Source organism: Idiotropiscis lumnitzeri, chromosome 15, assembly GCF_059441095.1.
Source record: "Idiotropiscis lumnitzeri isolate Australia: NSW breed Sydney's pygmy pipehorse chromosome 15, RoL_Ilum_1.0, whole genome shotgun sequence".
Lineage (NCBI taxonomy): Eukaryota > Metazoa > Chordata > Actinopteri > Syngnathiformes > Syngnathidae > Idiotropiscis > Idiotropiscis lumnitzeri.
Genome location: NC_142405.1, coordinates 12,137,987 through 12,165,857, shown reverse-complemented (window position 1 = coordinate 12,165,857; position 27,871 = coordinate 12,137,987). Strand labels below are relative to the sequence as shown.

At 40.2% G+C, this 27,871-nt stretch overlaps 1 protein-coding gene across 1 annotated transcript in view; it reads right to left on the bottom strand.

Annotated features, from left to right (window-relative positions):
- Positions 1–1,209: 1,209 nt before the first annotated feature.
- The window catches only part of cacng3b (calcium voltage-gated channel auxiliary subunit gamma 3b), a 28,024-nt gene continuing 1,362 nt past the window's right edge, over positions 1,210–27,871 (bottom strand). Inside the window, exons 2-4 of the mRNA XM_088316813.1 lie at positions 12,795–12,878; positions 10,219–10,359; positions 1,210–7,601 (exon numbers count right to left, since the gene is read on the bottom strand). Coding sequence (XP_088172939.1) covers positions 7,096–7,601; positions 10,219–10,359; positions 12,795–12,878 — 731 coding nt within the window. The 3' untranslated portion in view covers positions 1,210–7,095. The remainder of the gene's footprint in view (positions 7,602–10,218; positions 10,360–12,794; positions 12,879–27,871) is intronic.

Sequence of the window (27,871 nt, the reverse complement as noted above, 5' to 3'; positions counted from 1 at the left end):
TCGTTAGGTGACTAAATATTCTCTCATGCTTTTTGCGCTAAGTGGAAGGTGTGCTTCATCATCCTAAGTGTCTACAACTATTAATGCAGCTTTCCGAAAATGGGCACCCAACGGAGATGCTCAGACTCATTACGGATTGTTGGGCTATGCTCCTCATTTTAGGGAATACGCCGATCCAGAACATCCCTGTGTGATAAAACTGCACATTTTGGTCTGGCCTTTTAATAAGGGCAGCCTAAGGAACAGCTGTGCATTCTTCATGCTGTCTAATTAGCATCTTGATATGTTGTACAGGGGAAGCAGTCACAAACACAGATTTAGACGGCTACGCGAACAATATTTGAGAGAAATAAGCCTTTTGCATGCATAGAAAGTCTTGAGACTTGTGAGCAACAAGTGGTGATTGGATATTTTGTACGGGGGGAAATAGGTTTAGTTTTTTTTGTTATGGAAACCATCAATATTTGATTATTAAATGACATTTGGAAAAGCCCACCTTTCATCATTTATATTATTGTTAGTAATTCCTGTACAATTAATAAAGGTTTTAGTTTGGATTTAGTTTGGAGGCAATTAGACCCGGGAAAATATTCATCCAATTTCAATAGTGCTGTCAAGTGATTAAATTTTTTAAACTAATTAATGATTAATCGCGATTAATAACATTTTTCAACTCCTATTTTTTCGTGAAGCTTGTAACAGATATTTACTTGAATCATATCTTGGAATTAATGCAAAATCACCAAATATGAAGTATATTTAATGCAAAAACCATTCTAATAGCTTTCTTTGATTCTTGAATAAGATTTAAAAGCAGACATTTTTACAGGCGTTTTTCTTCGAAATATTTCTCAAAACTGCCCACAATCACCACACTCCAGCAGTGTTGGTCCACTGCTAACTTAAACATGGCGTTTTGTTCTGAGATGATATGTACAGGAAATACGGTATAATATTTGCAAAACATGAAAATTATTTTGAAGTAACTCAATCTGAGTTAACCAAGTTAAAATATGTAACTGAGTTACATTTTTGGGGATTAATCTCTTGAGTTAACGCTTTAATTTTGACAGCCCTGATAATGCCACATTCTCTTTCTAGCAATTAAATTCAATTAAATCCAAATTAATCTAATCCAAACATTATTTGACTGTGAAAGTTCCGCTGATATTTCACGCAAATAGAACACAAAATGAACCCACACACGAGAGCATTGAAAAGGTGTCTCTTTATTTTCTATTCATCATACTGTATATAATATTCTTTCTCTCTAGATATAGGTAATCGTAAGTAAAAGTGTGCTTTTATTCACAGCATTTGTCCGTGTCAGACGGCTGCTAGTTGGAGGTTTACGTTATAAAGTGTACAGAGATTCAGGCGGACAGCTACGTGTCTGTGCAACCTGTCCTCGACAGAATGTAGTAGGAAATCAAACAAAAAATTGCTTTATTAACTTCTCACTGGGAAAATGTTTGACATATTTTTCCAGTATTACTAATATTTTGCACTAATTGTTTAAGCATAAATATTATATAATTTCTGTGCGCATTTTGTACAAAATCTTACTAAATTCTGGTGAGAACAGATTTGTGTCTGTGTTTAGCTGTGAGGGGAAACCAGTCGGTTTGCCCGGGATATTGAAAAACAAATGTGTGTGCGTGTGTGTGTGTGTGTGTGTGTGCATGTCCGCAAGCACGCACATGCGTGTGTGTGTTTTTAGCTCATGATAGGGCTCAGAGGTATACAGCAGGGTCAAAGTCTGCCCCCCCCCCCAACTGAATTTCAACTTATCACAGCACACATTGCATCCGCTTCACTTTAGGCTCCATTTGCACACTTGGATGTTTTTTTTTTTTTCATGTTGTTGGCGTCATGTAGAAGCACTGCACATTTGTACCGCAGCGTAACAGTTTGACCTCACCACAAAAATACAATGCACACCGCCCCCTTACATAAATGCATGTTAGTCCAGATAATATTATACATATTGTTGTTGTTTTTTTGTTTTAATACCCCATTCATAGTATTATTGGTTACATTGCCTCCCATTGCATTCTTTATTAAATTATAGTCAATGTAGCCTTTTCAAGGGATGGCTTTGTTAGATAACAGTCTGAAGGAAATTGTTCAGAATATTTGAAGAAATCTGATCTGATTCTTGGCAGGCTATTATTTCACGCAAACACCTTGGTCGAGGATCCGTCAACATGTAAGTCAACCACAGTGTCAACAAATTTTTTTCAAGATGCCACTTGAACGCACCTGATGGTCGAAGCTTGGTAACACACCCTGTAATTTGGAGTCTTTCATCCATGGTCGGTCAAGCGTAAAGAGCCACGGAAATGTTCTGCGTGTAAACAACAGTGAGCACAGGGCTTGAGGCAAAACCATTAAAAAAATAAATAACACACACACACGCACACACGTAATTGCTCCCTGTCAAAATACACGTCAAATAAAAGATAAAGCACCATAAAGGCAACAAAAAAGATTATTTAGAAAACCAGTGGCTTCACTATGAATTATGTTTTTTTTTTTGTTAGGGGAAATTGCCTCTGTACATATGTTACCCATAACAACAGAAGTTTCTTCTGGACTTGCAGTACAAGTGTTAAAAATGCTTTTATACAACCGTAATTGTGGTCATCACGAGCAATCAGAGCTTCAGAATCTGGATGAGGAGCAAACCATCAGATGGCTTTTCTATCGTATGAGCCACACACATACACACACGCACACGCACACGCACGCGCAGTCATTCTTGGGCAAGATTACAAAGAATGCGCTACAACAGTCTACAACCGTGAATTGATTCAAGACCAGCGGTCATTAGGGTAACCACAGATTGTTTTCCACCCTGATTAACACCCCTCTGCCAGTCCCAAATCAACTTCGGTGACAGGGTACATGTGAAGAGTACATGGAGCAATCATAAAAAACTATATTCAGACATTCAACAACAAACTAGATATTAGAATTGCCTATCAGTGTTGTTTCGAAGAAACATAAGCGTAATTAGCTGAAGGACGTCACACTGGAAAAGCCCCTCGGCTGATCTGGGAGCTGTCTGAAGGCAGGACAAGGCAGGCACTCCGTGTACAAGTGAGGAGAGGCGAGCTGCACGCACACACACACACACTGACACACTTGTTGATATGAACACAACACACTCACACGCACACACAAACAGGCAGGCACATAAGTCCTCCTCACGAGTATTTGAGTGTGTGTTTGTAAGAGCAAAGTGTAGAGTTCGTTTGCCGCCATTTCTCAGAACAAAATGCTCCACCGTGTTTGATCAACCGGCTCAATTTACGTTTTAAAAGTTCTTTGTCCCCCAGAAGAAAAATCTTTTTTTTTTCACTTCCCATCACAATTTGTGTGATGTTTTTTTCTTGGCCATTAATCAGTGTTAGTTGTGTGTGTCCACTGTCCTTGTTTGCATTGCTATACTTACGAGGACAATGGAGGAAAATCGCATGATGATGTATGTAAATTGTAAACATTTTTGACACATTAAAAAAATAAAATAAAAACAGAAAAACAAGGTAAGGTAAAACCATATTTCCTCAAATAGTGTTCTCAGTAATTATAATTATTCCTCACTGGTGCATCATCCACTTGAAGAAATAAGAGCCATAGGCCTATACTGTCATTTTTCTCTTGAAGCAAATATTAAAATGTGGTGCCACTAGGCAGTTGTAACTCTATTATGACTCCACATGAACCGACTGGAGGGAACATAGGGCGTCGGTATCGGTGGACTTTATGATGGACTTTAAAGCAAAAGTGCTTCTATTATAGTGTTACATAACAAGAATGAACTTATTTAATCATAAAAATCATATAATGAGAAAAATACATTAATGCAATCCTCCAGCCTCTGAATGAGCAAATACGTCATTTTTAGCCATGATGTGGCCCATCTTCACAGCCTATTTCATCGGCGCTTATCACTTTTTTTTTCATGAAGCTTTTTTTAGTGGTCATAAATGATCAGTAAGTCCTCGAAAGTATAGTAACCTGTTTAAGTGTTGTTGCTCATTGCGTAGCGTGTTGATCGTCCCGCTGACAAACTGACCAACTATTAAATAGGTTAGCCTCTATCAGCGGTTGCACACGTGAATCATTCAACCACTCCACAATCCACATTAAAGGAGAAAATTCAACGAGATTAATATACACAGATGACAACCCCAGATCCCCAAATCAGACCCCCTTCAGTTACACCCAATGCCCCAACCATCAATAGATTAATAAATACGTGACAGAGGTTGGCATCCTCTGCACAGTGGCACCTTTAGATTAGAGTATATAGCATTACTAATAACACAGTAATTCGTTTATATCCAGTCAAAGCTGTGGGAAGGTACAAGAAAGATGGCCGGCATCAAAAGCACCCAGGAAACTGTCTTACAAGGAGCAGTGTGGCTTTCAGGGTGCAATTCGAGATGTGCTGCAGAGCAAAGGAAGCGCTGGAAACAGACGGATATGTGGCATATGAATGGTTTGGGCATGGCTCATGAATGACCCCTGACCTCTGTGTGGATGTGAGGGGCCTTGCTACCACCGCAGTCTAAATGAGAAGTCAGAGCAGCCGACTGGAGGAAATATTTTCAGTCATATTTGGCATCAGGTATGATTAACAACATTTTAATAATCTACGTTGCTATCCTACGTGCGCGTAAGGTTGAATCCTTTGTCTCTATCTACTTTGAAAAGTTGTCTACTCTAAAGTTAGAGAAAAACATCTCGTCAAGGCTCAGTTGTAGCGAACGTGGCCCAGTGAGTACGCTCTTTTCTGGAACGCTGCTCCGACACCGTGTTGCTTGTTAGCTATTCGAGCTGGTTTAAAAACGCTTGTTCCCGTGCAAATGTACTTTTCCTTGTCTTGCCGCGTTCACGCATCTATCCCATCCACTTAACACCCTTTGAACAATGTTGGTGCAACGCCGAGCATAGAAAGCCCTTGTGTGCTGCGCTTCTTTAAAAATTAAAAGCCCTTGCTTGAGAGAAAAGCACATTTTCCCTTTCACAGCCCATGACAACTGCTGATGTTGTAAAATTAATATTTACATGTCAAGGATAGCCAGCGCAAGGACATACTGACGCTTACTTAATGGGGAATGTGGCAACATCTTTTCTGATCAAGGTGACAGCTGTCCAAGTGGTCATGTGGCAAATCGGCTTGCCGTCGTTTTTATGATTTGTTTGTACAAAACAGTGCAATGCTAACTCGGAAGCAAAAAATAAACAATGAAATATAAAAAAATAAATAAAACAATGCCCAAGGCAGCGGTGCGAGGTTTCACACTTTTCCCCTTCTATTATTTTGAAAGCAATTGTCTGTGCGTGGTTTGTATGTTACATCAAACGCTGACGTGGTGACGCATGTAATCAGCTGACGCAGTTTGGATTCTGCAATTTTTCGGCCAGTTCAGGTGTTGTCTGGTGTTTTGCTAAAAATCTCTCTTAACCAGACAATATGTGGGAGTGGTCTAAAATATATTTGCAGCTTTCTTTGGACTAGATCAACTTACAGTTGGAGCCATTTACAACCAGATCACAGCAGGCCGTCGCACAGTGTAAGCCACATAAGCGGATGGGAAAATACCGCAGATAAATGTTCCAATATTTGAATTCTTTTGCTTTGTTTGTTTCAAAACTCTCGACCATCGCTGTCACTTCGAGTGAAAATCTTCAGGTGTATCAAAATAAATAAATGGCCGCATTCTCCTACAGGATCTGCCTCAACAGTTTTTCCCGCAATAAATCATGTCAAATCATGCTTGGCAAACTCTGATGCTGCTAAATTAAAAAGCTTTGCCGACACTGAGATATTAATGCAGACGTGTCGGCGACTTTTTATTATCCGTGACGGCAACATGCAGAATATGTAAGTGTATGTACGTAGGGAAACATACGGCGATGTATTGATGTGATGTTTGAACACGCATTTGTGGAGGTCACAGATAGAAGACGTGTGTTTGTATATGTGCATACAGTCAATGCTAGCAGCTAAAGAGAACGGGAGGCAGTGACTGACACTTCAATGGATTAATGCATGACACTCCCCTCCAGTCTGCTTTACATCGCGCGCTACGAACCAATTCTTACCCCAATTGCACAAGAGAGACCTTACACACAATTGTTGAACGATATTCAGCGGGAGGTAGTGGGCGAGCATTTCCGTCTCTGTTTAATATCTTGATGACTCTGTCTAGAACCATATTCACAGCTATAAGCGGTCTCCTCTCTTCCACAGGTTCCTCAATGCAGCTAGTCTATCAGTGACACAGATGGAAGACCAGTGTGGGAAAAAGTGGTGAGAGTGACGAGCTGAGGTGAGCAGCACAGATCAAATGTGGTAGGTGGGAAGAGAAGACGTGTGAAGAAATAAACAGAGAGAACAAAATAAAAGGAAGCACCAATGATTTAAAAATGACCATCTGGAAGCGCTGACACAACCGACAAGGCAACAACTAACCAAAGCTCAACTATGAAAAAAAGCGATCTCGCCACGGAGGAACTCGAGTCCCCTTCAGTTAGTCTCTGTCATGCGAGCCAGTCTGTGATTAAAGCAATAAAAAAGGAGCATAGAGTATATACATATACACGGACAAAGTTCAATTGAAAACAAATACTGCACTCATCTGAATCATCTGCTACCAAAGACGGACAGAAGTCCTACCCTGCTCCTTTCCTCACATTTACTTTTCATTCATTTTTTATGAGAATCTGCCAAAGTAGCAAACCACGTGAGGTGGGACAATCCCATTTTTTAAAATAAAAAGCCCAAAATGAGTACAAGCTGATCATAAATAGAACAAATGAATGTGCCAACTACAGAAACATGAGGTTAAGTGGAGATGGGAACAAGTTCTCCATCCAAACGGCTCGTGCTACACACACTGAAATGCTCACTGGGCTCAGGATTCACAGTTCAAAGGCTAAAAGTTCACAGTTCACAGTCATGGTATTTCAGACCCCCGTGTTCCCACCCCGTGTGTCCCCTGCCTGCTTCAGCGAGCACTCCCTCTCTCAGCCTCCTCCTCTTTGCTACTGTGATGGGTTGACACCTGCAGGCAACGCCTCTCACACAGGCGTGGTCCTGCGGTTGGGGTCCTTTGTGTAGTCTTTGGTGAGCGTGCTACTCTGGAGGAACTCCCTCTCAGAGTTGAGCAGCCCACCCAGGCCGGATTTGGTGGCGGCGTTGCCCGCCTCGCGTGGGTTCAGCGTGTACATTGGCATCTCAGAGGCGCCGGGCCCTGTGTAACCAACTTTACCCAGCGGCGAGGCATCACGGCTAGGAACCTCCGACGAGCGGACACTGGAGCGGCGCCGGAAGCGGTAACGATAGGAGGGGATGCGGCTGAAGGCGGATTTCTTGATGAGCTCGGTGCGGGACTTGGCCCGCTGCTTGCGGTGCTTCTCAATGAACATGTGCACCGCCAGCACTCCCACCATTTCTGCCATTATGAAGGAGAGAGCGCCAAAGTAGAACGACCAGCCGTAGGAGTAGGACTTCTTGCTGTCACTTTGGCCTGGATCGCCCGAGTTGGCCGAAATATAGACAATAATTCCAATGATGTTACTGAGGCCTGCAATTAAAAGAAAAAAAAAACAACATTGAGAAACGAGTGGCAACCGTCCTCAATAAGTGGAGAGAAGTCCAAGGAAGAAAAAATATTTTCTGCTGACATACAAAACAACAATAAAAATGCAAAACAATAAAAGATGAAAATAATGAACTGAATAAAACATACAAAAAATAGGACAGGTAGATTTTTTTTAAAGTTAATTCTAATAATATTAAAAAAATATGTTCTATCACATCAACATATATTTTTATATATAATTGTAGGTCTAGATAATCGCTAATTATATTACATGTTGGCCAAAAGTACAAAAGGCTGACATGTCCTGCCAGCATCTTTCTGCTATACAGAAGGCGAAAAATCACAAATATGTTGAATCAATGACTACAGCATGTGTAACAAATACAATTCACTGATTTCATCACATGAGGGAATACTAAAAGTGGTTTGTGAGGACATTTTTCTTGCACCTCTGCTTAAAAATTTGGTCGTGCAGCGTGTGCATGCTTCAAAATGCACGCGCTTCAAACTTAGGTCACTGCATCAGTTCACAACTATACGACATTCAATTCTACACACTGTCCCTTTAAGGATAAAAAACAATAACTGTTATACATACACTTTAAGAATTTCTTTGGTCAATTCAGTTAGGTGACAAAATCATGTTGTAGCTGCGCACTTTGGCTTTAGGACGTCTTCTTCATCTTTGTCAATGCGAATTCAGAACCACTGGCTTTAAATAGGTCACATGCAAAATCAATGTGAACAGCTGTAATCTATTTCATCCTGGTCCAAAATGTCTTCAAAGAGATTAAAATGTAACAAAATCCTGCATAAGGACATTTTGTTATATTTACAGAAAATGCATTATATGGGTTTGTCGAGGTTCTACTTAAATTGCGGCCAAACGCATTGTTTTGACTACAACGTACAGCTTGCGAGTGAATTTAGCAAGCAAATATATTTCAAGTTCATTAGTTATGTCGTTAGATAGTTACTTAGCATCTTTCAAGGGACCCAAAGACTGTGGCAAGGAGAAAGACATGAGAATAAAGCATGATTTAAAAACAAATACCGTAGGTGTAGATGTTTGAAAAGTAAAGCAAGAGATGTGATGGACAGCCGGTCAAAACAAACGCAGCCATTAAATGTGTGAAAGAGAGCGGTCATGGAGCCGGAGAAAGAGACAACACGCACCCACACACATACGCACACACACAGCTGGTCTCTCCTATTCCATATCATTAGTCCAGAATACAGTGCTCATGCAGTGTGGTGGAACGTACAGAATGGGGACAATTAGCTGGCTGTAATTAAACACAATCAGCCTCACACTTTTGTGGTAAATAATTACCAATTTGGCCTCAAGAATTTACTACAAAACCCCAGTGGGGCCCTCCACATCCCACTGAACACCAATTACAGCCCTTTTTGTGTGTCGGGGGCAAGAGCAGATGTGTGTGGTGGTGTGCGGGTGTTTATGAGATATCTTATGTGTCTCCAGTCAGAGGCTGATGATGTGCGTGCTTTAAATCTCAATTGGCTGCTGCGTCCAATCCCCATGATCTGACTCCACAGGCCTTCTCCTCTGCGAGCTTTGAATGATCCTCGACTCATATGAATGATTGGAGTTGAGTCTGTTTAATCTATGTGGGCTGTTCAGCATCACACACATATTGTCACTGGAACACACACACACACACACACACACTTCGTTGTTGATATTTGAATGTAAAATTGATTACAATAGATGTGGCTTCAGTTATGCCCCTCGATTTTCAGGACTTGTACATAAAATGGAAGCAATATTGTTGGCCAGTGTTGTCATGGCAAATAGCATTGGTGAAATATAATATAAGCCTGCACCCCTAACCTCAAAACCCTCCTCAAATGTTCGAACATAGACATTAAATACAGTATTCGTCTTGTGTTTTGATAATTAATCTAAATTTATTGCAAAAAACAATATTGGATTTATTGTACATAAATATTTTGGTCAGGCTTACACCAAAATAGGCAAATAGAATAATGTAATGTAATGAGATTTTTTTTTTTAATACTAAAATTGGAGTTGTTAACTTGGTAAACAATTTGCAGTATTTAGGCGTTCGCTAAAATGTGGTTTTATTAGTTCAACTTTTCACAAAACATTATGCAAACATTGACTCAACTAATCTTCACCCTGTGTATATAAATATATATATTTTTTTCAATGTCCATTTCTATTGGATTAATTGTTCAGCTCAAATTTCCGTGCGCTATAATTATCCAATATTGTACGAAAATGACTGAGAATTATGATAATTAAATACTTATGAAACAAACTTGGTTATTTTTATTATATTTATTATTATTTATTTATTTTACAGATTTGATTTGACAGGATCAAAAGGGAAAGCTGAAGCACAAACTACTGTCAATAAGATTATATATATATATATATATGTAATTTATTATTTATGTTTTTTTTCCAACAATTGCTGAAACGTGAGCGGCTGAACAATGGACATTTGAACAGAAAAAAAAAACAGACATATGTAGAGCAGAAAAGATCCTTTTTATTGTAAAGCTTAGACCTACTTTATGTCACTTAAGGGACACATTCGCAGTGCACACTGACCTGCAGAGACAAAGAAGATTCCTGCGCTGAGGATGACGTTGTGTCGGCTGCGGTAAAACTCACTGGCGGCAACGCAGAGTCCTCCCAAGAACAGCAGACCCACGCTCATGATGGGGAAGATACTGGAGGCACGCACTGCACCTGTTAGGTCCAAACAAGCTGTTTGCTTAATGACATTTGGCAGTCCCACAGCACAGGTTACCAAAATAGCAGCAATGGATGTCACAATGCCTCTACTGATGACTACGAGTATACCAGTGAGCGCCTGAGCTGTTTTTTTTAAAAAAATGAATGCTCAGGTTTTAACAAGCCAACTAGAGATTTATTCATTATTATTTTGTTTTTGCAATCTACACTAATGTGATGAAATTCGCAATTTACATTTTTTCAGCACCGATTTCGTGTAAAGACATATTTTCACGGACCGGCATTGAAACAGATATATGTAAAAGGCAACTCACCATGATGCTGAATGTATAGTATAACATAGTAGCCAAGCTCCAAAAAAATTATGCATGTTGCAGTTTCATGGTTTCTATTTGACTAGATTATTGATTGTACAGTGATGCGTTGAGATATGAGTATTTTTCATTCCATGACCATACTGGTTGCTTCATAACACTCACACCAGAACTCAAGAGGAATTCATTGTACTGCTTCATTAAAATGTCACATCTCTCTCTCAGCTCATCAGTACGGCACTAAAATTTTTGTTTCTATGCAGATAAGGTTGTGAGTACTGGTATGTGGCTGCACGATGTTGCTTCACTGTTTGTGTTTAATCCATTTGCGTAAATGGTCAAAGCACCACAACAGCTCCATCTGTTGTGAAATGTGCTATACAAATTAAATTGTATTGTATTGTATTGACAACGAACATTAAGATAGCTGACTGAAAAGCTAAGCTATGTGCTTGTTTCATATATGTTTTTGTTTTATGTTTACTTTGACAGCAAACTTAAACAGAAAGTGGCATTAAAGGGGGAGTCAAGTGAAAAATTTTCTTTACCATAATGGAGCATTGCTGGTAGGCTCAAACACTCCCAGCATGCTTTGCAGCATTTGGGATATGAATAGCATGAGAGATGCATGTTTTGTGTTAATTGTATTTCGTTGATCCTTATTTTGGTGGTTTTATTGTACGCTAGTATGCCTTTCAGTTGATGCTGGGTGACAGTTTTGGTTTTGACGTAACACTGTAGCTCTACAATCGGTTGTATGCACCCCCACTAGTCTAAACACAGGATTCTGATTAATATTGAGTTGGCTGGATTTGAATTAAGATGCAAAATTCTGCAGGATTGAGATAATTTGGTTAAAATGGAACCCACACAACAAGCTTGGCAAAGCTTGCATCGTGAAGATGTTAAAGCAGAGCAAAGAGAGAAAAGCAAAAATGGCTGAAACCGAGACAGATGGAGAAAGCCACTGACGCATTTGCAGGCCAAATAATGAGAAATATTTGTCAGGATCCCATATGTGCACTCAGAGTGATGGCATACTGAAGGTTTCCTGTCAACCGCCTGTCATAATGGACTGAGTTGTGTTGAACGTTGAACAGTACATGCAAAACATACCTGTCCAATAACGATTCCAAACTTAATGCAAATCTGTTTTGTTAAGCTTCAAAACATGATCAGCATTCCCGAACGGACGGTGACCAATGGCAAATGAGCATACAGACCCCGCCCCCGTAGCCCACACCCGTGGGCTGAATGAAATGCCGGTCACTAGGTCCTGGCTCCCGATTGGCTGGCCGGCTCGCAGGATTGTGCTCGAATTGGCGGCCTCTGGGGGATGCTGCTCTGTGTTCAGTGGAGCAATGAAAAAGAAGCTCCAGCTGAAATTTTTTTCCTCCCATCCCCCTGTTGCTGGTTTTATTTTCCTCTCCATCCATCTTTACAGTTTACAATCAGAGAGGGAAAAAAAGCATCTTCCTACCATTTTGTCCTGTAATACTTTTATGGATGTATGTGGAAATAACAGGGTAGTTTGTCATTTATCTTCCTAACAAACCGTAGTTGTTGATAAAAGCTGGTACGCCGGTTAAATCACTTGCTGTCGGCTTATGCAGCTCTCCCAATGAGAATCTTTCACCTTGCAGGGAAAGAGTAAACAATATTCATTTATCTTAGCCACGGCAGCTAAAGAGTGGTCCATCCATCTTTTCAGTGCTTTGATGTTGTTGGTCTATGCTGCCTCGAACAGCAACAGTGCAACCAGTAATTGCAAATACGGCAGGCCTGTCAAGTTTTGATACAACCCAGTATGTCCTTTGCTTTTAGTTCCCATCCCTACGAATTATAAAAATCATCTTAATATATGGTATCATAACTACATTATAAGATCATGATTAGTTTCTCCTCTAACAAAGTATTACGAGCTGCTGTTGCAAAACATTGCGATTTGCAAAATGTGTAAATTTAGCATTGTCATCTTAAATGTTAAACTATACATGTCTGATCCGTTAAGAAAAAATTCACAGCCTAAAAATGGAATTAGACGTTGTTATGACAAGTACACATTGTTGAATGACTGTAAGGTGCAATGTGAAATGTGTTTGTTAATAAACGTACGCAAGAGGTATTCAGCGGCATCTGCCTCGTAGTCAGCATCCTCCGGAAAGTGATCGATCTTCTTACACACGCCTCGGAAGGTTCCTGGAGAGGGAGAAGTGTTTGTGAAATAGCACTTGCCATTAATTGTATGTAAAACACAGACATTGATCTCCAGGCGTTAATTGCCAGTCTCACAGGACGCTTTATTCCTTCAGTCTATTACTTTTCCACTGGTGCGAAAATTCTGGAATATTGTAAAAGGAGATAAGAGAAAATAATAATAATAAAAGGAGACAGCCAGTCGCTAAATTCAGAGGTACCAGATTGTCTTCAGCTCCTCACATCCCTCACTAGGCACATGCATGGCACAAATGTGTCAGGTTAGTTACACTTTATGAAATTAGTTTATTTAATATATGGTTTTTTTATTAATATTTTACATCACAGTGCTTTTTATCTGTTTAAAAAAATAACTATGAAAAAAATTGTGGTGATTTTAAGGGCCATAACAGATTCATGCCATTTCGATTTATTGCATTGTTTAAAATCAATTTGATATATGATAGTGGCGCAACAAATAGTTATTTTAATAACCAATTACACTGCCACTTATTTTATCGATTAATCGATGAATTGGATAAAAATGAGAGCATTCTTTCAAATGGACAGTGTAGAAAATGCACAAACATGAAATAATCGAGATTCAGTTACTGGTTTGGTTGTAATATCTCAGAAAATTAAAATTATTTATTATTATAAATTACAATGTAAAATCAGACACAAATATATTACTTTGAAAAAACACAAAGATAATAATACTGCTTCAGAGAAATTAGTACTTGGGCAATTTTAAACTAAACAATCTAATCAATTATCAAAAAAACTACCAATTAATTTGATAATCGATTAGTTGTCCATTAATCATCACAACTCTAATATACTATAACGTGAGTTACAAATTTGTAATAACTAAACTCGTAACTAAAGGTACCCCCCCATATGTACGCAGGAACACTCATACCCAGAATAATCAGACGTAAAAAGAAAGAAAGCAGGATAAGAGGAAAAAAAGATCGCAGATGACACTGGACAGGTAACCTTCAATCTATTTGTGGGGAAAAACTAATGAAAAGCCTTATCATGCCTGCTCCAACGCATGCACCCATACATGCACAATTACCGCTGTGAATCCAAGCACGCGCACACACACGCACGCACACGCGCACGAACACACGCACTCATTCACGCACACACGCGCTAAAGCAGCCATCAAGTGCGCCTACACAAACCGCCCAAGATCATTAAAGTGATACATGAACACTATCCATCATGCATGTAAGTGAAAGCCTCTGGATTATTCATACAGTGTGTGTTTGTGTTTGTTAGGGGGGCGGGGGGGGGGGGGGTAGTGTGTGTTTGTGTTGTATCGACTGGGCTGCGGATGCTACGAGCGCGCCTCGTGTCAGCCACAGAGTGACTCATCCTCCTTTGTGGAAGTCCTCCAGTGCTCGCACACGCATCCCTCAGCACACTCACAGGTGGGAATGCGTGCACGCGCTCACCGCATGTGGCTTAAGTTAATTCCTTCCCATCATCCTGTCCCATTCGCACATGGTCAACGCCACGGGGGATGAGGGGGCGTCGATGTGTGGGTGTGTGTGAAGGTTCGGGGGTGAGATGAAGGAGGATGGCAAGAGAGGAAGCGCCTGCGAAAGAGGTTTGGCGATAGAACGGCACAGGAACGGCAGGAAATGTGCTGCTGATGCATTTGCATATGAAGAGTTTCTTGCACTTGCACATCCTCCACAAAGTGATGAATCCAGCAGAAGCAGTCCTGGCTATGCCGACTGATACGTTTCAGATTTTTAATGTTTATAATTAATGCAGATTTTTTTACATGAATGGGAGGATCTATAATTATATGGTAACTTGTGATAATTGATCATTCATGTGTCTTACAGTTTTCCAATGTGTTATTCTTGCTGGACTAGACAATAAATCCAAGCGAGAGTGGAGGGAAAAAAATGTCTCAGTATTTTTTCTTTATTCTTTTGGCACTCATCCCAGAGTTGTACTGAGCTAGTTTTAAAACAGGTCACAACTACAGTATAACGTCTTTTAAATTGGCTGAGACATTTCCACAAGTAGTGCAATGTTTTTTTTTTTTGTTTTTTTTTGTAAAAGTTGTTTCACAGAATGACTATTTTTCAGCTATTGGCTAAAGCGACAATATTCCAATGTTTAACTTTTATGATAACAACTTCACAGCGGAGATAATTTGATCTAATTTCCTTTCCGAACAAAGGCCCAATTCCCTGCCGGAAGTAAATAATCTGCAAATGTCTACAGCCTCTGTAATTGGTCAAATGTGGCTCAGAGGATACAAGCTAAAGTGCAAAGTCTGTGAAGCTAATTACTTGACTTCAGACGTCTCATTAAATGGGACCAAACATTTGACGCCGTCCTTCTGACAGACTGCACACTGTTTGATGTCTTGCACTCTTCTGTTGCCGCTGCAGACAGCTGCTGCACATCAGTGAAAGCTGCAGTCACCTTACGTTCAATGAATAGGTTTTGACATCCACCCTGGTGCGCTGCAATTAATAGTTATTCGAAATAGGAATGTTTTGGCATGGCCAAAGCGTTGGTAAGACGGGTTCTCCTTATACTTGTATGGAATTTAGGAATGTGATAATGTTATTTGAAAACATTGTCTGTGCAAGGTAAATGGGAAGTGAACCCCAAAATTACTTTATAATATGTTCTATGCAGTCCCACTGGTCGAAACTGGGCATTTTGATTAATATCACGTTTGTGGAATATGAGTCAAGAAGTAAAACCCACCAGTTTTTGTTCATCTTGGGGGCGGCCATTTTGTTGACATATTCTATGAATCTGAGCCATGATTGGTTGTTATCTGAGCCTTGAGCAACTCTGATGTAATTTTCAGTCGACAGCAAGTGACAAAATGGCCGACCCTTGAGATGGACAATAATAGGTGGATTTTGCTGATGACTCATATTCCGCAAACACAAGATTAATCAGAAGGCCATGTTTAGACTAGTAAAGGCACGAAGAACATGTTACTGAGAGAATTTTTAATTAGATCGACTTCCCCTTTAATAAAGGATTTATGATGGCAACAGTTGACCAGGAACAATTTCATTCAAATGAATCCCCATGAACAACTCATTTTGTCTCACTGAATGGTTATGTTTGAGGTTTCACCCTATTCTCGTGAAACTTCTTTACCAAGTGGCAGGATCTGAAAAGTTGCAATACTATTTTTATCAACACTTCCAAGCGCGATACCCACTAAATAAGTGTAAATATTAGATTGTAAGGTTTGGAGATTTTAAATAAAATGAAATTCAAGGACGATGACAATGTGGATTTTTTTGGTATTTTTATTGTATTTCTTATCTCCATGACACTATGACGAGTTTAAATCAAGAATTCAAATATGTGCATAAATGAAAAACCGAACATGATAGAAAATATTTTTTTGGGACCAATGGTTTACATATTTAAATGCTAAGCTTCATTTCATCGGATGATAAAAACTGCAGTAACGTCACAGAAGGCAAGTGGGGTCTGAGCTGTTCCTGTTGGGTGCATCAAGGTAGAAGGAATCATCAATCACAGCTTTGGCGGTCTGGAAATTCATTACACCTCCTGACTTGTAAGTGGACGGATTGGTATCGAATCCTCCTGATGCTAACATGCACGCGCGCACACACACAAATGAAAGAGCTTCATTAGTGTGCTGGATGATGTCCGTCCGTGTATAAGACAGCAACTGTTCCATCATTATTTTGTCTTTCTCTTAGGTACAAACTGGGACCATAAAAGGAAAGTGTATGTCATCTCTGCATTGCACATACAGTTCATAAATGCAGTGGACACATCTATCTGGACACACGTGCCTCCCAAAGATCAGCGTGGCCCGAGGGCAGCACTACGGCATTATGGGATTCAGAGAATAGGGCCGAGAGTTCGGCGTGTTCATCTGCTTGAGTGTTTCTGTGTTTTATATCATGCGTCATGTTGGCCCGCTTTGTCCTCCTGGCTGAGTTACAACACATCAACATGTATGTTCCCTCTATTGGACGTTTCTTTTCTTAGACATGACATCATCATGAGCAAAGTATGTTGGTGAAATCAAAGACATTAGAAATGCCGCTGTTTCGGCTTTGTCCTCCTTCCACATTCTAAAAAAATGAAGAATCTCAATTGCCCAAAGATTTGAACGTGAATGTCTTTTTGCTTCCTAATGAGGCCAAGCAATCTAGAAAATGAACTATGTGGAATTTATAGTAGATTAATCATGTCACGGTTTTGCACGGCGCAACAACTAGGCGCTCTAAAGTGGTCATGTGACCGCGAAGCCCATGTTTGCATGTTGACTGATAAGTAGAACAAAAAAGTAGAAAAAAAAAATGATCTCATTCCTCGGGCTTCTGGTTTTCTCTGCGTGCCATGTCCGCACTCAACAACGAGGCGCTCTAAAGCAGCGACACCAGCGGACTATTCAATGGAATGTTTTATTTTCTTGGTGTAGGCAAAGCTGGCTAAATAACTGCACATGAAATAGCATCAAATAACAGATGAACTAAGAACTAAAAACTAAGTACTTCAATAAATCAATTCCTGCTCAGGGAACATATGTGTGCCTCGTGGTTTGTTTTTATATGCTATGTGTAAATAACAACGGACCAATCCACGGAGGTTTGCCTTTTGGCCCTCAGTCAGTCCTCCTTGACTACAACCCTTAACATGACAATTGGTAAAAAAAATGGGATTGATACAAAAAGGGTGGGGGCCACATACCCATACATAAACATTTGAAGCCAGGATCTTGCCTTACAGCGTTGTTAACGCCAAAGATGGTCTTTGCCCAAGTTTGCCGATCCGTCCTCCATCCGCGACATGTGCACCCTTCCGTCATCGTCACTTTCTATGTCCTTATTCATGTAATAATCGTCCTGTGACCCCGCCTGTCCTACGTCCTTTTAAAGCACTTCCATCCTAGCATTTCAGCAATCTGCCCCGACCCCCCAAAAAAGTGTCTGTGCATGATGGCCGAGGTTTCATAATTCAGAAACATTATTTTAAAGCTGGCTAATTTGCCATTCACACCCACTTATCGTAATTTCAGACGCCACGTCAGATGAATAGCTCCACGTTAGTAAATGGATTATTATATCTGAGATTAAAACACCACAAGATGCTTTTCATCCCCTAAACAACGCAGAACGTAGTCATAGTTACCAAGTGTACTGGAACCTTTCTCAGACTTGTTGTCACACGAGGCAAATTCACAGATGAGCTCCAACTGTAGAGATGTCGATATTTATTGCACTTCATCCCTTTGCTCAAATTAACCAACAACTTAAGATGCTTATTTTGCTTTCAGAGGCCATTCCGTCCCTGGGATGACATGCCCAACGACAACGAAAGGTGCATCCGTGTCGTTGGTTTCGCTCGTGAAATTACTGGAGAGCAACAAGGCTTTGCATGCGGAGCAGAAACAACTCGCCGCTGGAAGCAAGCAAACACAGTGCCTTCAAACAAGGTTAAACAGAAGACAAACACAAACAACAGCATGCACCCAAATGTTCCAACATTTGTGAAGAATTGGTGATGAGGTGCCAGCTGTGTGCCCTTGAGATGACTCTCTCCCCAACCATACAACTACACGCACACACACACACACACACACACACAAACACGTACATACTCAAACCTATACAAGCAAACTGTTTAATTATTTAAAAGACACAAAACACTAATGAAAAAGGCAAACATCTCGCCGATTTTGTTGTGGCAGATAAGCAGCGTCACAGTCAAAAGGTTCCGCGTTAAAATCTCAACTTGTGCCTTTCCGTATGGAGATACGTGCCGCTTTTATGGGTTTTCTCAAGTTATTCTCATTTCCTTTTTCCAACACCACCAACCATCACAGTCTTGTTTGGTGCTGCCACAAAGAACAAAAACAAATCTGACTACAACCGACGGAAGATCTTCGGTCACAACCTACTCACTCTCTGCAAGAACGAAAAACGAACTCCTCTCTGACCCTCCGGGTCACCACAACTGAAGATTGTAAAGGATAATGCTCGTAGGAAAGCTAATTGTGCTTACTGTTGAACAAAAAGAAAGAAAAGATTATAGGTTAAACATAACAATGATGTTTGGGTTTTTAATCTTGTCATTTAGTTCGATCGGGAGAAAATCTACCGCCTGCCTAAGAACAAAGACGCAATAAAGGCAGAACATGTGGTTAAAGGAGTAACGATGAGTAGATTTATTTTTAACAACACTCATAAAACAAGGTAAATACAGGTTGATTCTAGGGCCGGAATTTATTAATTCTATTTTTAATCATTGAAATGGGAAAAATTACTTGTGTTTGCAAACATTCTCTTGTCTTAGAATGAACTAAGTTTGTGAACTTTACAGTATATGGCAGGCGTGGGCAAACTACGGCCCGGGGGCCACATGCAGCCCGTTAAACGTTTTAATCTGGCCTACCAAATTTACAAAAAAAATGAAATGAATAAACCTTGTTAATGTTTTATTTTCTAAATGTTGTGGTTTTTCAAAGACATCTGTTTTGTTGTCATGCTTTTGGTCACTTTCATCTAAAATTAAATGTCTTTTCATTTCTCCAATGAGGTGAGGTTACCAAAACACTCCATCCATCTGCTCCCCTGTGTCAAATTTCAGAACCCATCGTGGCCTGCCAATCAAAAAGTTTGCCCACCCCTGGTACATGGTAATAATATGAATGTCTGGTAATATGACACTTCCAAACATTAAAGTTGGTGAAGCTCATAGAAACACTGGAATAAAATAATTACTTTCACCCAACCTGGTTGCTTTGGGAGTCAAGATGGCAAACAACATCTGCTCAAAAATCCAGCAAGGGACCTTTTCTTGTCACATCTCTTCCCCTCCACTGATAACGCTCACTAATGAAGGCATAACATGCCTCCAAGCTGTCCCTAATCAGATGGTGTGTCTTCCGAAAGCTGCGTGCGACCCAAACCCGCCAGATGCACACACAAACACACGCATGACCAAAGACGACGACGATGACGATGGAGTGAGCGATGGTGAGGGAAAGGAAGTTAAAAAGCAGAGCAAATTGGGCCGCTTGTTTCTTCCGAGCTCTTCTGACAGCTCAGCGTGGGTGACGGAACCACTTCCTCACTTTCTCCCTTAATGTGTGTCTACCTCACTCTCTCTCTGATTACTTCTTTCAAGAGAAGGAGAGAGGAGCCAGGAGAGAGGGAAAGAAGGGGAGGCAGGAAGAAGCTAGTTTCCACGGTGATGCCTGATGAAAGGGAGCGAGGTGCGTTGTGCTTGGATGCACATCTCACATTTTCGCTCCGACTTTTATTTTTTTTCAGCTTGTTCATCCTCAAGCACACATATTCACCCCTCTCTTGCCAAAACACTTTTCTGTTCCAAATGTTCGCGTCACAACCCCTTAGGTTTGTTCCCTCCTTTCAAAAGCAGACATTTCAACTTGGGTTATGCTGTGCTGCTTTTGAAGAATACAAGTCAACAGTTGCAAGGTATTGAACATGAAAACATGGAGCCAAATTCATTCAGTCACATGCGATCATTAAGAATCACCCCAGGCTTCCTCTAACCGTATTTTACTATTTACTTCAAGTAAAGACAAATCAACAACAGGCAAAGCATGTTCTTGAAACAAACTGCCGTGTGACCTTTGGCTTTAAAGTATTTTTGGGCACGTGTAAGGACACTCCCTACAGAAAATACAAGCCCTTCTTATGCATATTCATGCTTGATTCATTAATAATTCACTTGGAAGTGAAGCGATCCATTGAATAACCAATATTTAACAAACTTCAAACAGCGACAACAACTACGACAGTGTGTAAAACTCACTACACCAGAGCCTGCCGAGGTGCGGGAAGAGTTCTAGCTGTTACCACCAACAATCAAACCCAGAAGGAAGGTGATTTGAGATCTATTGAATGACAGATTCATGCTCTGGACTCACAAGGTGTTGAACCAACATTATGATTTATAAAGGTGAAATTACAACATCTTCTTTGACTGATGAGAGAGTAGAGGTGTTGTTTCTGTTGCTTATGATCTTTAACACTTCTACTAGTATTATTTTAGCAGTGTTCTACTTCCAGTTTTTGAGTTCAATCCCATTGGACTGATAGTACTGGTGGAGCATCCTTTTGCGCTGTGCATCCAAAATGACTTTGGGCAAAAGCTACTTTTGACAAACAAGAGGTGGGGATCGTCAGTACGTCAATGAGCTCTGACACTTTTTCAGCCTGGTCCAACGTGGGCCCAGTCCGGCTGTCCTTGGCGACAGCTAATTGACGTTGAGAATGTAATTCCAACGTCACACGCAGACATCCCCCCCACCATTTAAAAAAAAAAAAATATAATAAAAAAAATTAAAAATAACAATCCATGTAATCCATCCATCCATTTTCTGTACCTCTTCTCCGACGGCCTGGAATATTGACGGAAGCTCACTGACATTCTGACGTTACGCACCTCTGCAAGCAACCATTCACACTCGCACCTTTATTTCAGTTTTCATTTCATTTTTGCTGCGACTGTGCTCCTAAACAGAAATACTACTAAGTACAGCAGTATATAGCAAAGTGCACTTTATGTAACATCCTGCTCGAATAATCTTCCTTCAAACAGTGTCCAGAAGTTTGACACTTAAGCATGTATGTCAGTTCTGAATGCAAACAGGCAAGACAAAAGACATGTTTGCGAAGACAAACTTCCGACACATTTTATATGTACATGCTATCAAGTGTGGCATCCCTCATGTTGTGTTAAAATGACAAAGGAGCATCCATCGTTGGTTAGCTGTATTGCTTTCTAACCGCACCCAAACCATGACGAGTTTCTTTAAAACCGCACTACATCTTCTTGGCGGTCTCTGCTGACTTGACTCGGGTCTGACCTAACCGACCACACGGAGGGGTAAGGCGAACGAGAGATTGATTCAAATGAACCACGGCGTGCTAGTGTGAGAGCACACTTTGAATACCAAATGACCCCCTCGTATCGGAACTTAAAAGGTTTTGACAAAGCCACGCAACACTCAGCATTTAAAATTATCGAGCCTCTTCATTCCCTCTTAATTTTTTTTCGTGTTCTTCAAGACAACTCTTGCTGCCGAGCACGTCTCTAAGTCATGCAGTCTTGCACGTACTTTCCCTGCCATTTCTGCCCAGCCATTTCGATCCCAAGTTTCATCTTTTGTCATTTCTGCCATCCAGCTTGTCCTGCTATTTCTCACGCCATCATTTGACTCCCAAGATTCAAACAAAGGAGATTTATTTTCCACTCCTCGGCTTTACCTTTCTCCCTTCAACATTATTTCCGTTATGATTCGTCCTTTGTAAGACTCTAAATCAGGGGTGGGCAAACTTTTTGATTGGTGGGCCACAATTGGTTCTAAAATTCTACAGAGGGGCCGGACCAGGAGCAGATAGATGGAGTGTTTTGGTAAAATCACCTCATAGGAGAAAAAAAATCCATTTAATTTTAAATAAACCAGAGTATTTAGAAAAGAAAACATTAACAAGGTTTATTCATTGAATTTTTTTTCAAGTTTGGCGGGCCGGATAAAAACGTTTAATGGGCCGCATGTGGCCCCCGGGCCGTAGTTTGCTCACACCTGCTCTAAATCTTTGGCCAGACTTAATTTATTTGATATAGTTTTTAGGCTTCCCAAATTAATGACAATTCTTATTTTTATAAATTTCCTTTTGGCCTGGTATAACAATGACACAGATCACATTTTGTTGTAAACCTCTTTTTTTTTTTGCCTCTTTCCTCTCTTCATTGAGAAAATTCCCACACAGAGAAATGATCACGAAAACATTGTGATCCTTCAAAAGATTGGATGCAGATAACAAGGGATGACAAAACACCAAATTGAGTGTGACTGTTTGGGACTTTGACAGTAAAAGTGTGTCTCTTCCTCCTTCTTCCTCTCATTCGATCTTTAGCAAACTGATGCTCCTGTTGTCTTCATCTTTATCCGCTTTTTTTCACACCCTTCAACACTTTCTTTCCCACATTCATCTAACACAATAATTTAGACACGCTGTCTCTGTCTCTGTCTCTGTCTTTACCCAACCCGCTTCCTGCCTTCTCCATCAGTTAGTTGATTATTTTTTATCCAAGACATGGAGAGCACCCAACATCTTGATGGATGGCCAATTTCTAATTCATTCAATTCTCTTCCTCCCTCCTCCTTTGTGGTTTGTTCGACCACTTGGGTGATCATTTTGTCCCTGTCTTTTTAGAAAAGAAAAAAAAAAGCTTCTCTATTACCAGGTGGTCTCCAGCAGGGTCAAACACTCCCCAGACATTCATCTCAAACAGAGGCCATGCAGCGTTCATCCATCATTTGGCCGCCTCCACTCCTCCTCCATGCGCTTCATTCATTCACTTTCGAGTCTCCACTCATTTGTGTTCCATCCCGGAACCCTTCCCATGCTTCCCTGCTCATTTCCAGGCTTTCTGTGCTCATTCATCAACTTAGCACACCTGTACAAATAAAACATCCAACTTAAACCGCATTAATTTGAACGACATCAATTTTTTTTTTTTTTTGTAGATTTAAAAACAACCACAAAAATTATTTTCAGTTAAAAAGTAAGCAACATTTTTGGACAACTGGAGAGATTTGATGAAGGACTGGTAGACTCCAAAATAAATCGCATTTCAGTAATCCATCTACGATGAGATGAAAGCATGACATAATGTTTCCAAGGGCGACTGTGCAAGAAAGGGCATGACCTTTGTAGCAACCATTCTTTTGATATATGCTCCAGTATTAATTTATTATTTTGAACCTGTACCTCCCCTCCCTCACCACCTCTTTTTTAATTTTTTTTTTAAACTTTGTATCCTGCCTCGCTTAATCTGATGCATTTCACTCTCTCTTCCACGGTCATTACCGTTCTTGTTTGTTTGGATGCCAGGCGGCAAAACTCATGCCAAAGAAATCATTTACATGTTGGCGTTTTGGATCCGATCATGCCGGAGAGTTTTTCCGTTGTATGGAACTCCTCGAGTTTGCGCTATTGCGGACTTCGCTATGGCTTCCGGGTTCCGGATATCGGAATTTCCGTTGTGAGGAATCGTTCCTTAATGTAATATAGTAGAAGAAAATTTAATGCATACGTTTTTTTTCCAGGTGAGGGAATTGCCATTTGACAGAAGTGGGAAGGTGGGAATAGTTACTGAGTGCCAAAAACCCAAATGAGAATACAGAACTATCTTCACTTCATTTCTAAGTGGAAGACAACAAATGCATTTTTTATGCTCTTGGATGATGGACGAGATGCTAAAATGTTCTACAGGTAGTATTCATGACCGCTTTATCCCGAAGAACCGTCCACACAAAATGTTATCCACCTCGCCCACTGTCTGCGTTGCACTTAGTCTGCCTCTGAAACCACAAGGACATTGCATCCGTCAGAGATGTCAATTTCCTCTCAATTTATGAGGCTGTTGTGAATGATAAAACCGTGACGACCAGAGACCACGTGTTTGTACATGACTGAGCACATTCTCCCCTGCATGCCATTTTGCATGTGAGCCAGAATGTGTCTGCGTACGCTGACATTGTGCTGACATTGTGTTAACTTTCTGTATTGCCCCCACTGCTCTGTTTATGTGATAGCTTGGGAATATCCTTGGATTTGTCTATTTACTCAACCAATTACAAGAGTAAGAGTGTGTGTCTGTGCATCAGTGGATCCTCAGACCTGCGCCATCTGGCCCTGTAATAGCCTTCTATGCCCCCCCAGAATGAGATGGTTATGTTTGGCTGCACGCAAAACACATACACACATATTTTATCTAGAGGCAATGCAAAGATGAGCTGCGCCAATGCAGAAAATTATCTCAAGACTGCTCAAAGTCAAGTATTTACAAGTCCCGTTGAAGGATTACTCATTATTTTTCATTTATGTCGATATCTGCGAATTGCTTGGAAAAAAAAAACTTCACCCAGATGAGAGTAACAAAGTAATGTAGTAGGAAATATCCAGTGTCTTGAAATAACCTTTCTGTTAAGAACTTATATGCATCCATCCACTATCTATACCGCTTACCCTCACAAGGGTCGCAGGGGTTGCTATCTTCACCCTGAACTGGTGGCCAGCCAATCGCAGTAAGAAAATATAAATAAAAAAAATATATATGCAGGCCCGTCCACATTAATTATTCTGAGAGGCTTTAATAGAAAATACAATTGATAATACTATAAAACATGGTCAGTGTTTATGAGGGTTAACTTCCATAGGCATTACATGAACCGCCTATAGAATAAGTAATATAAACTATTGAAAAGATCTCATTCTCTTTATTTCCGTTTTTATTCCTGAAGGGCATCTACCTTAAATGCCGCTGACTTTTTGAGTTTGTTTGTTTTTCTTCTTGTATTACCTTGGTGACAAACTGCTTCGCAAGTGAGACTGAGGTGAGGTGAGGTGAAGTTTGTAGCCAGCCCTCTCAAAGATTGCTCGTAAAATCCATATTAAATAGAGATATCATAGCACTCAAACACGGGATTTAACACAGCATTTGACATGCCGGACATAACACAAGGTCATTCATTTACAAAGCACAATTGCGTCTGTGCTGTTCAGGGACACGGGGAAGCTGTAGCCAATCCAGCTGTTTTAGGTGGCTGTGGGTGCATCCTGCATCACCTGTCCATCACTGGGTCGTGAATATGTCAGATAAACTGACTGTGCAGGTTTCACTACAGAGTGTGTGATGTTCGAACAAGTTGGGGTTAGAGTGCCACCTACAGCTTTGGCATGCACTTGATAGCCTGCAAAAGTGTTTTCATGGCTGGATGAATGGGACTTTTTTTTTGTTGTTGTTCTCATCTGTAAATGGTGAAAAAAATATAGCCGATTCCCATTTAATGTCAAATAGATGGTCTTATAATATCATACGGACATGTATTTGATTGGTCAAATACACATTAAGATGTCGCCTTATCAAGTTAATCGCAGGTTTTTGTACCTGCTGCTACAACCAAACGAAGCTGAACAGCTGTCTGTTCTGTGATAGCGGAAACAGGCTCATTCACAGGGATTATTGAATAGTCCAAAACACACACGCATACACACAACTTGATGTAATATGGCTGTCAATGTGTGTGAGAGTGGAAAAGGGAAGACAAATGATGGATACTGTGGAGAGTCGGAACACACGCACGCACTCACTAGTGGCCGTTTTTGGGTACCCAGCGCATGTTCAGCGTAAAGTGCCGTCTAACTGAGCGCATGGGTGTTTGCGCCGTTGTGGGAGTACACGTTGTCGACTTGGTTAGCAGTCAATCAATGCAGCTCTTCACATTGCTTTTAAATTCAATTTAGGAGAGGCCCACGTTCTACATGGCAGAAGCATAACGGACTTGAAAGTACGTTTATAAGGAACTGCACAATCTCCACTTGCGGATGGTGTAAAGCTAGCCGATGTGCAGTGCAGTCAAGTTTGCTCGACTTGCTACAGCCCGAAAATGAAAATGTGCCAGTTTGTCCGCCGAACATGTGTGCCTGTTTACAAAAATAAAAAAAAAAACAGGGGTAGACTCCCTATTATTTTGAGTCAATGCTAATCGAGTTGATGCTCATCAATCCATGTTGTTTTCAGTGGTGAACTCACTGAGCTTGTTTTCGCCTCCAATCACAAATCCCCTGAAGGAATTCCTAAATCCTTCATCCAATCACATCACTTGCTCTTTCACTCACATTCAGATACCTTCATTGCCTGGCAGACAGTCGAAACTTGTGACACACCAATTTATGCAACACAATTGTAGATGTAGTACCGGTATATAATTTTTTTATATAACAGGAGAATGGTGTGCTTTGTAATAATGTAGCGTAGCAAACCTGCAGTTCCTTATGTGGATTGCTGCAAGTTTTATAAAACTGGACTGTCTTTGAGACCATGACGGTGTCTCAATGGTGATTGGGTATGTGAATCGAGTGGTGCGACGACTGATAGGAGGAGGAAGAACTCGCCGGGATTCTAAGAGATGAAGGCTTGACGGAAAACACCAGTCAATGGTGACATTAATTGTTTTTATCATCACAATAAAGAGATGTTTGATTGATCACCACATCTCTTCATTTTCTCGTTTGAGAAGCTTGTGCTTTTTTTCTTTTTTATATTTGAGGATATTTGAGGACTTGCATAAGTAATTGTGCTATTAGTCTCATTGGAAAAATATTTCCAAACTGTTGGTTCGATGCATTGACCGTCCACTTGTTGATTACAGATGGTCTCCCATGTTGTTCATGTCGAACACTGATTAGCAATTAATCGACTTCAAGCTATAATCATCACAGCAAAGTGGTAACATCGACATGTCGACTAGTCGATTCGTCGCCTTACACACACACGTATACACACAACTCCAAAAACTGAAAAAAAAAAGTCTGGTCACTAGCAGGTCAAGGTATCACTGTATTTTAAATAACAGTGTTTGGGGCTCAATGATTTGGAAAAATAATCTACTTGCAATTTGTTTCCCCCAATATCGTGATTGTGATTTAATGTGAGATTATTTTTATCAAGGTCCTTTTCTCATTAGGTTTTTTTCCCCCAACAAAACACAAGCAATAAACTAATTGGTATTGCAATAAACAATATCAGATTAATTACACATGAATATTTTGATGTGTTAGGTTAGGTTTTTGACTAAACAAAGGCTAAAGAATCATGAATTCATATGTGACAGTTATCTATTTCAATAAGCAATTGTTATCTTCCTAAACACTGACTTACAGACTTTTAAGCCTTCACCAACTTTACAAAATTGTACCAAACAGATGGGGCGCAACGTTAAGTCAGTAAGTCATATGAGTCTGATTATAATAATAATAATGGAAAAATGTAGACACTGCTTAAATAAATACAATATACCCATTTTCTACAATATACACATTTATATATATAAAATAAAGTTTACTGACAGAATGAAATGAAGCAGATATTTTTTTAAATTATTATTTTTTTTTACATTATTTTCGCAG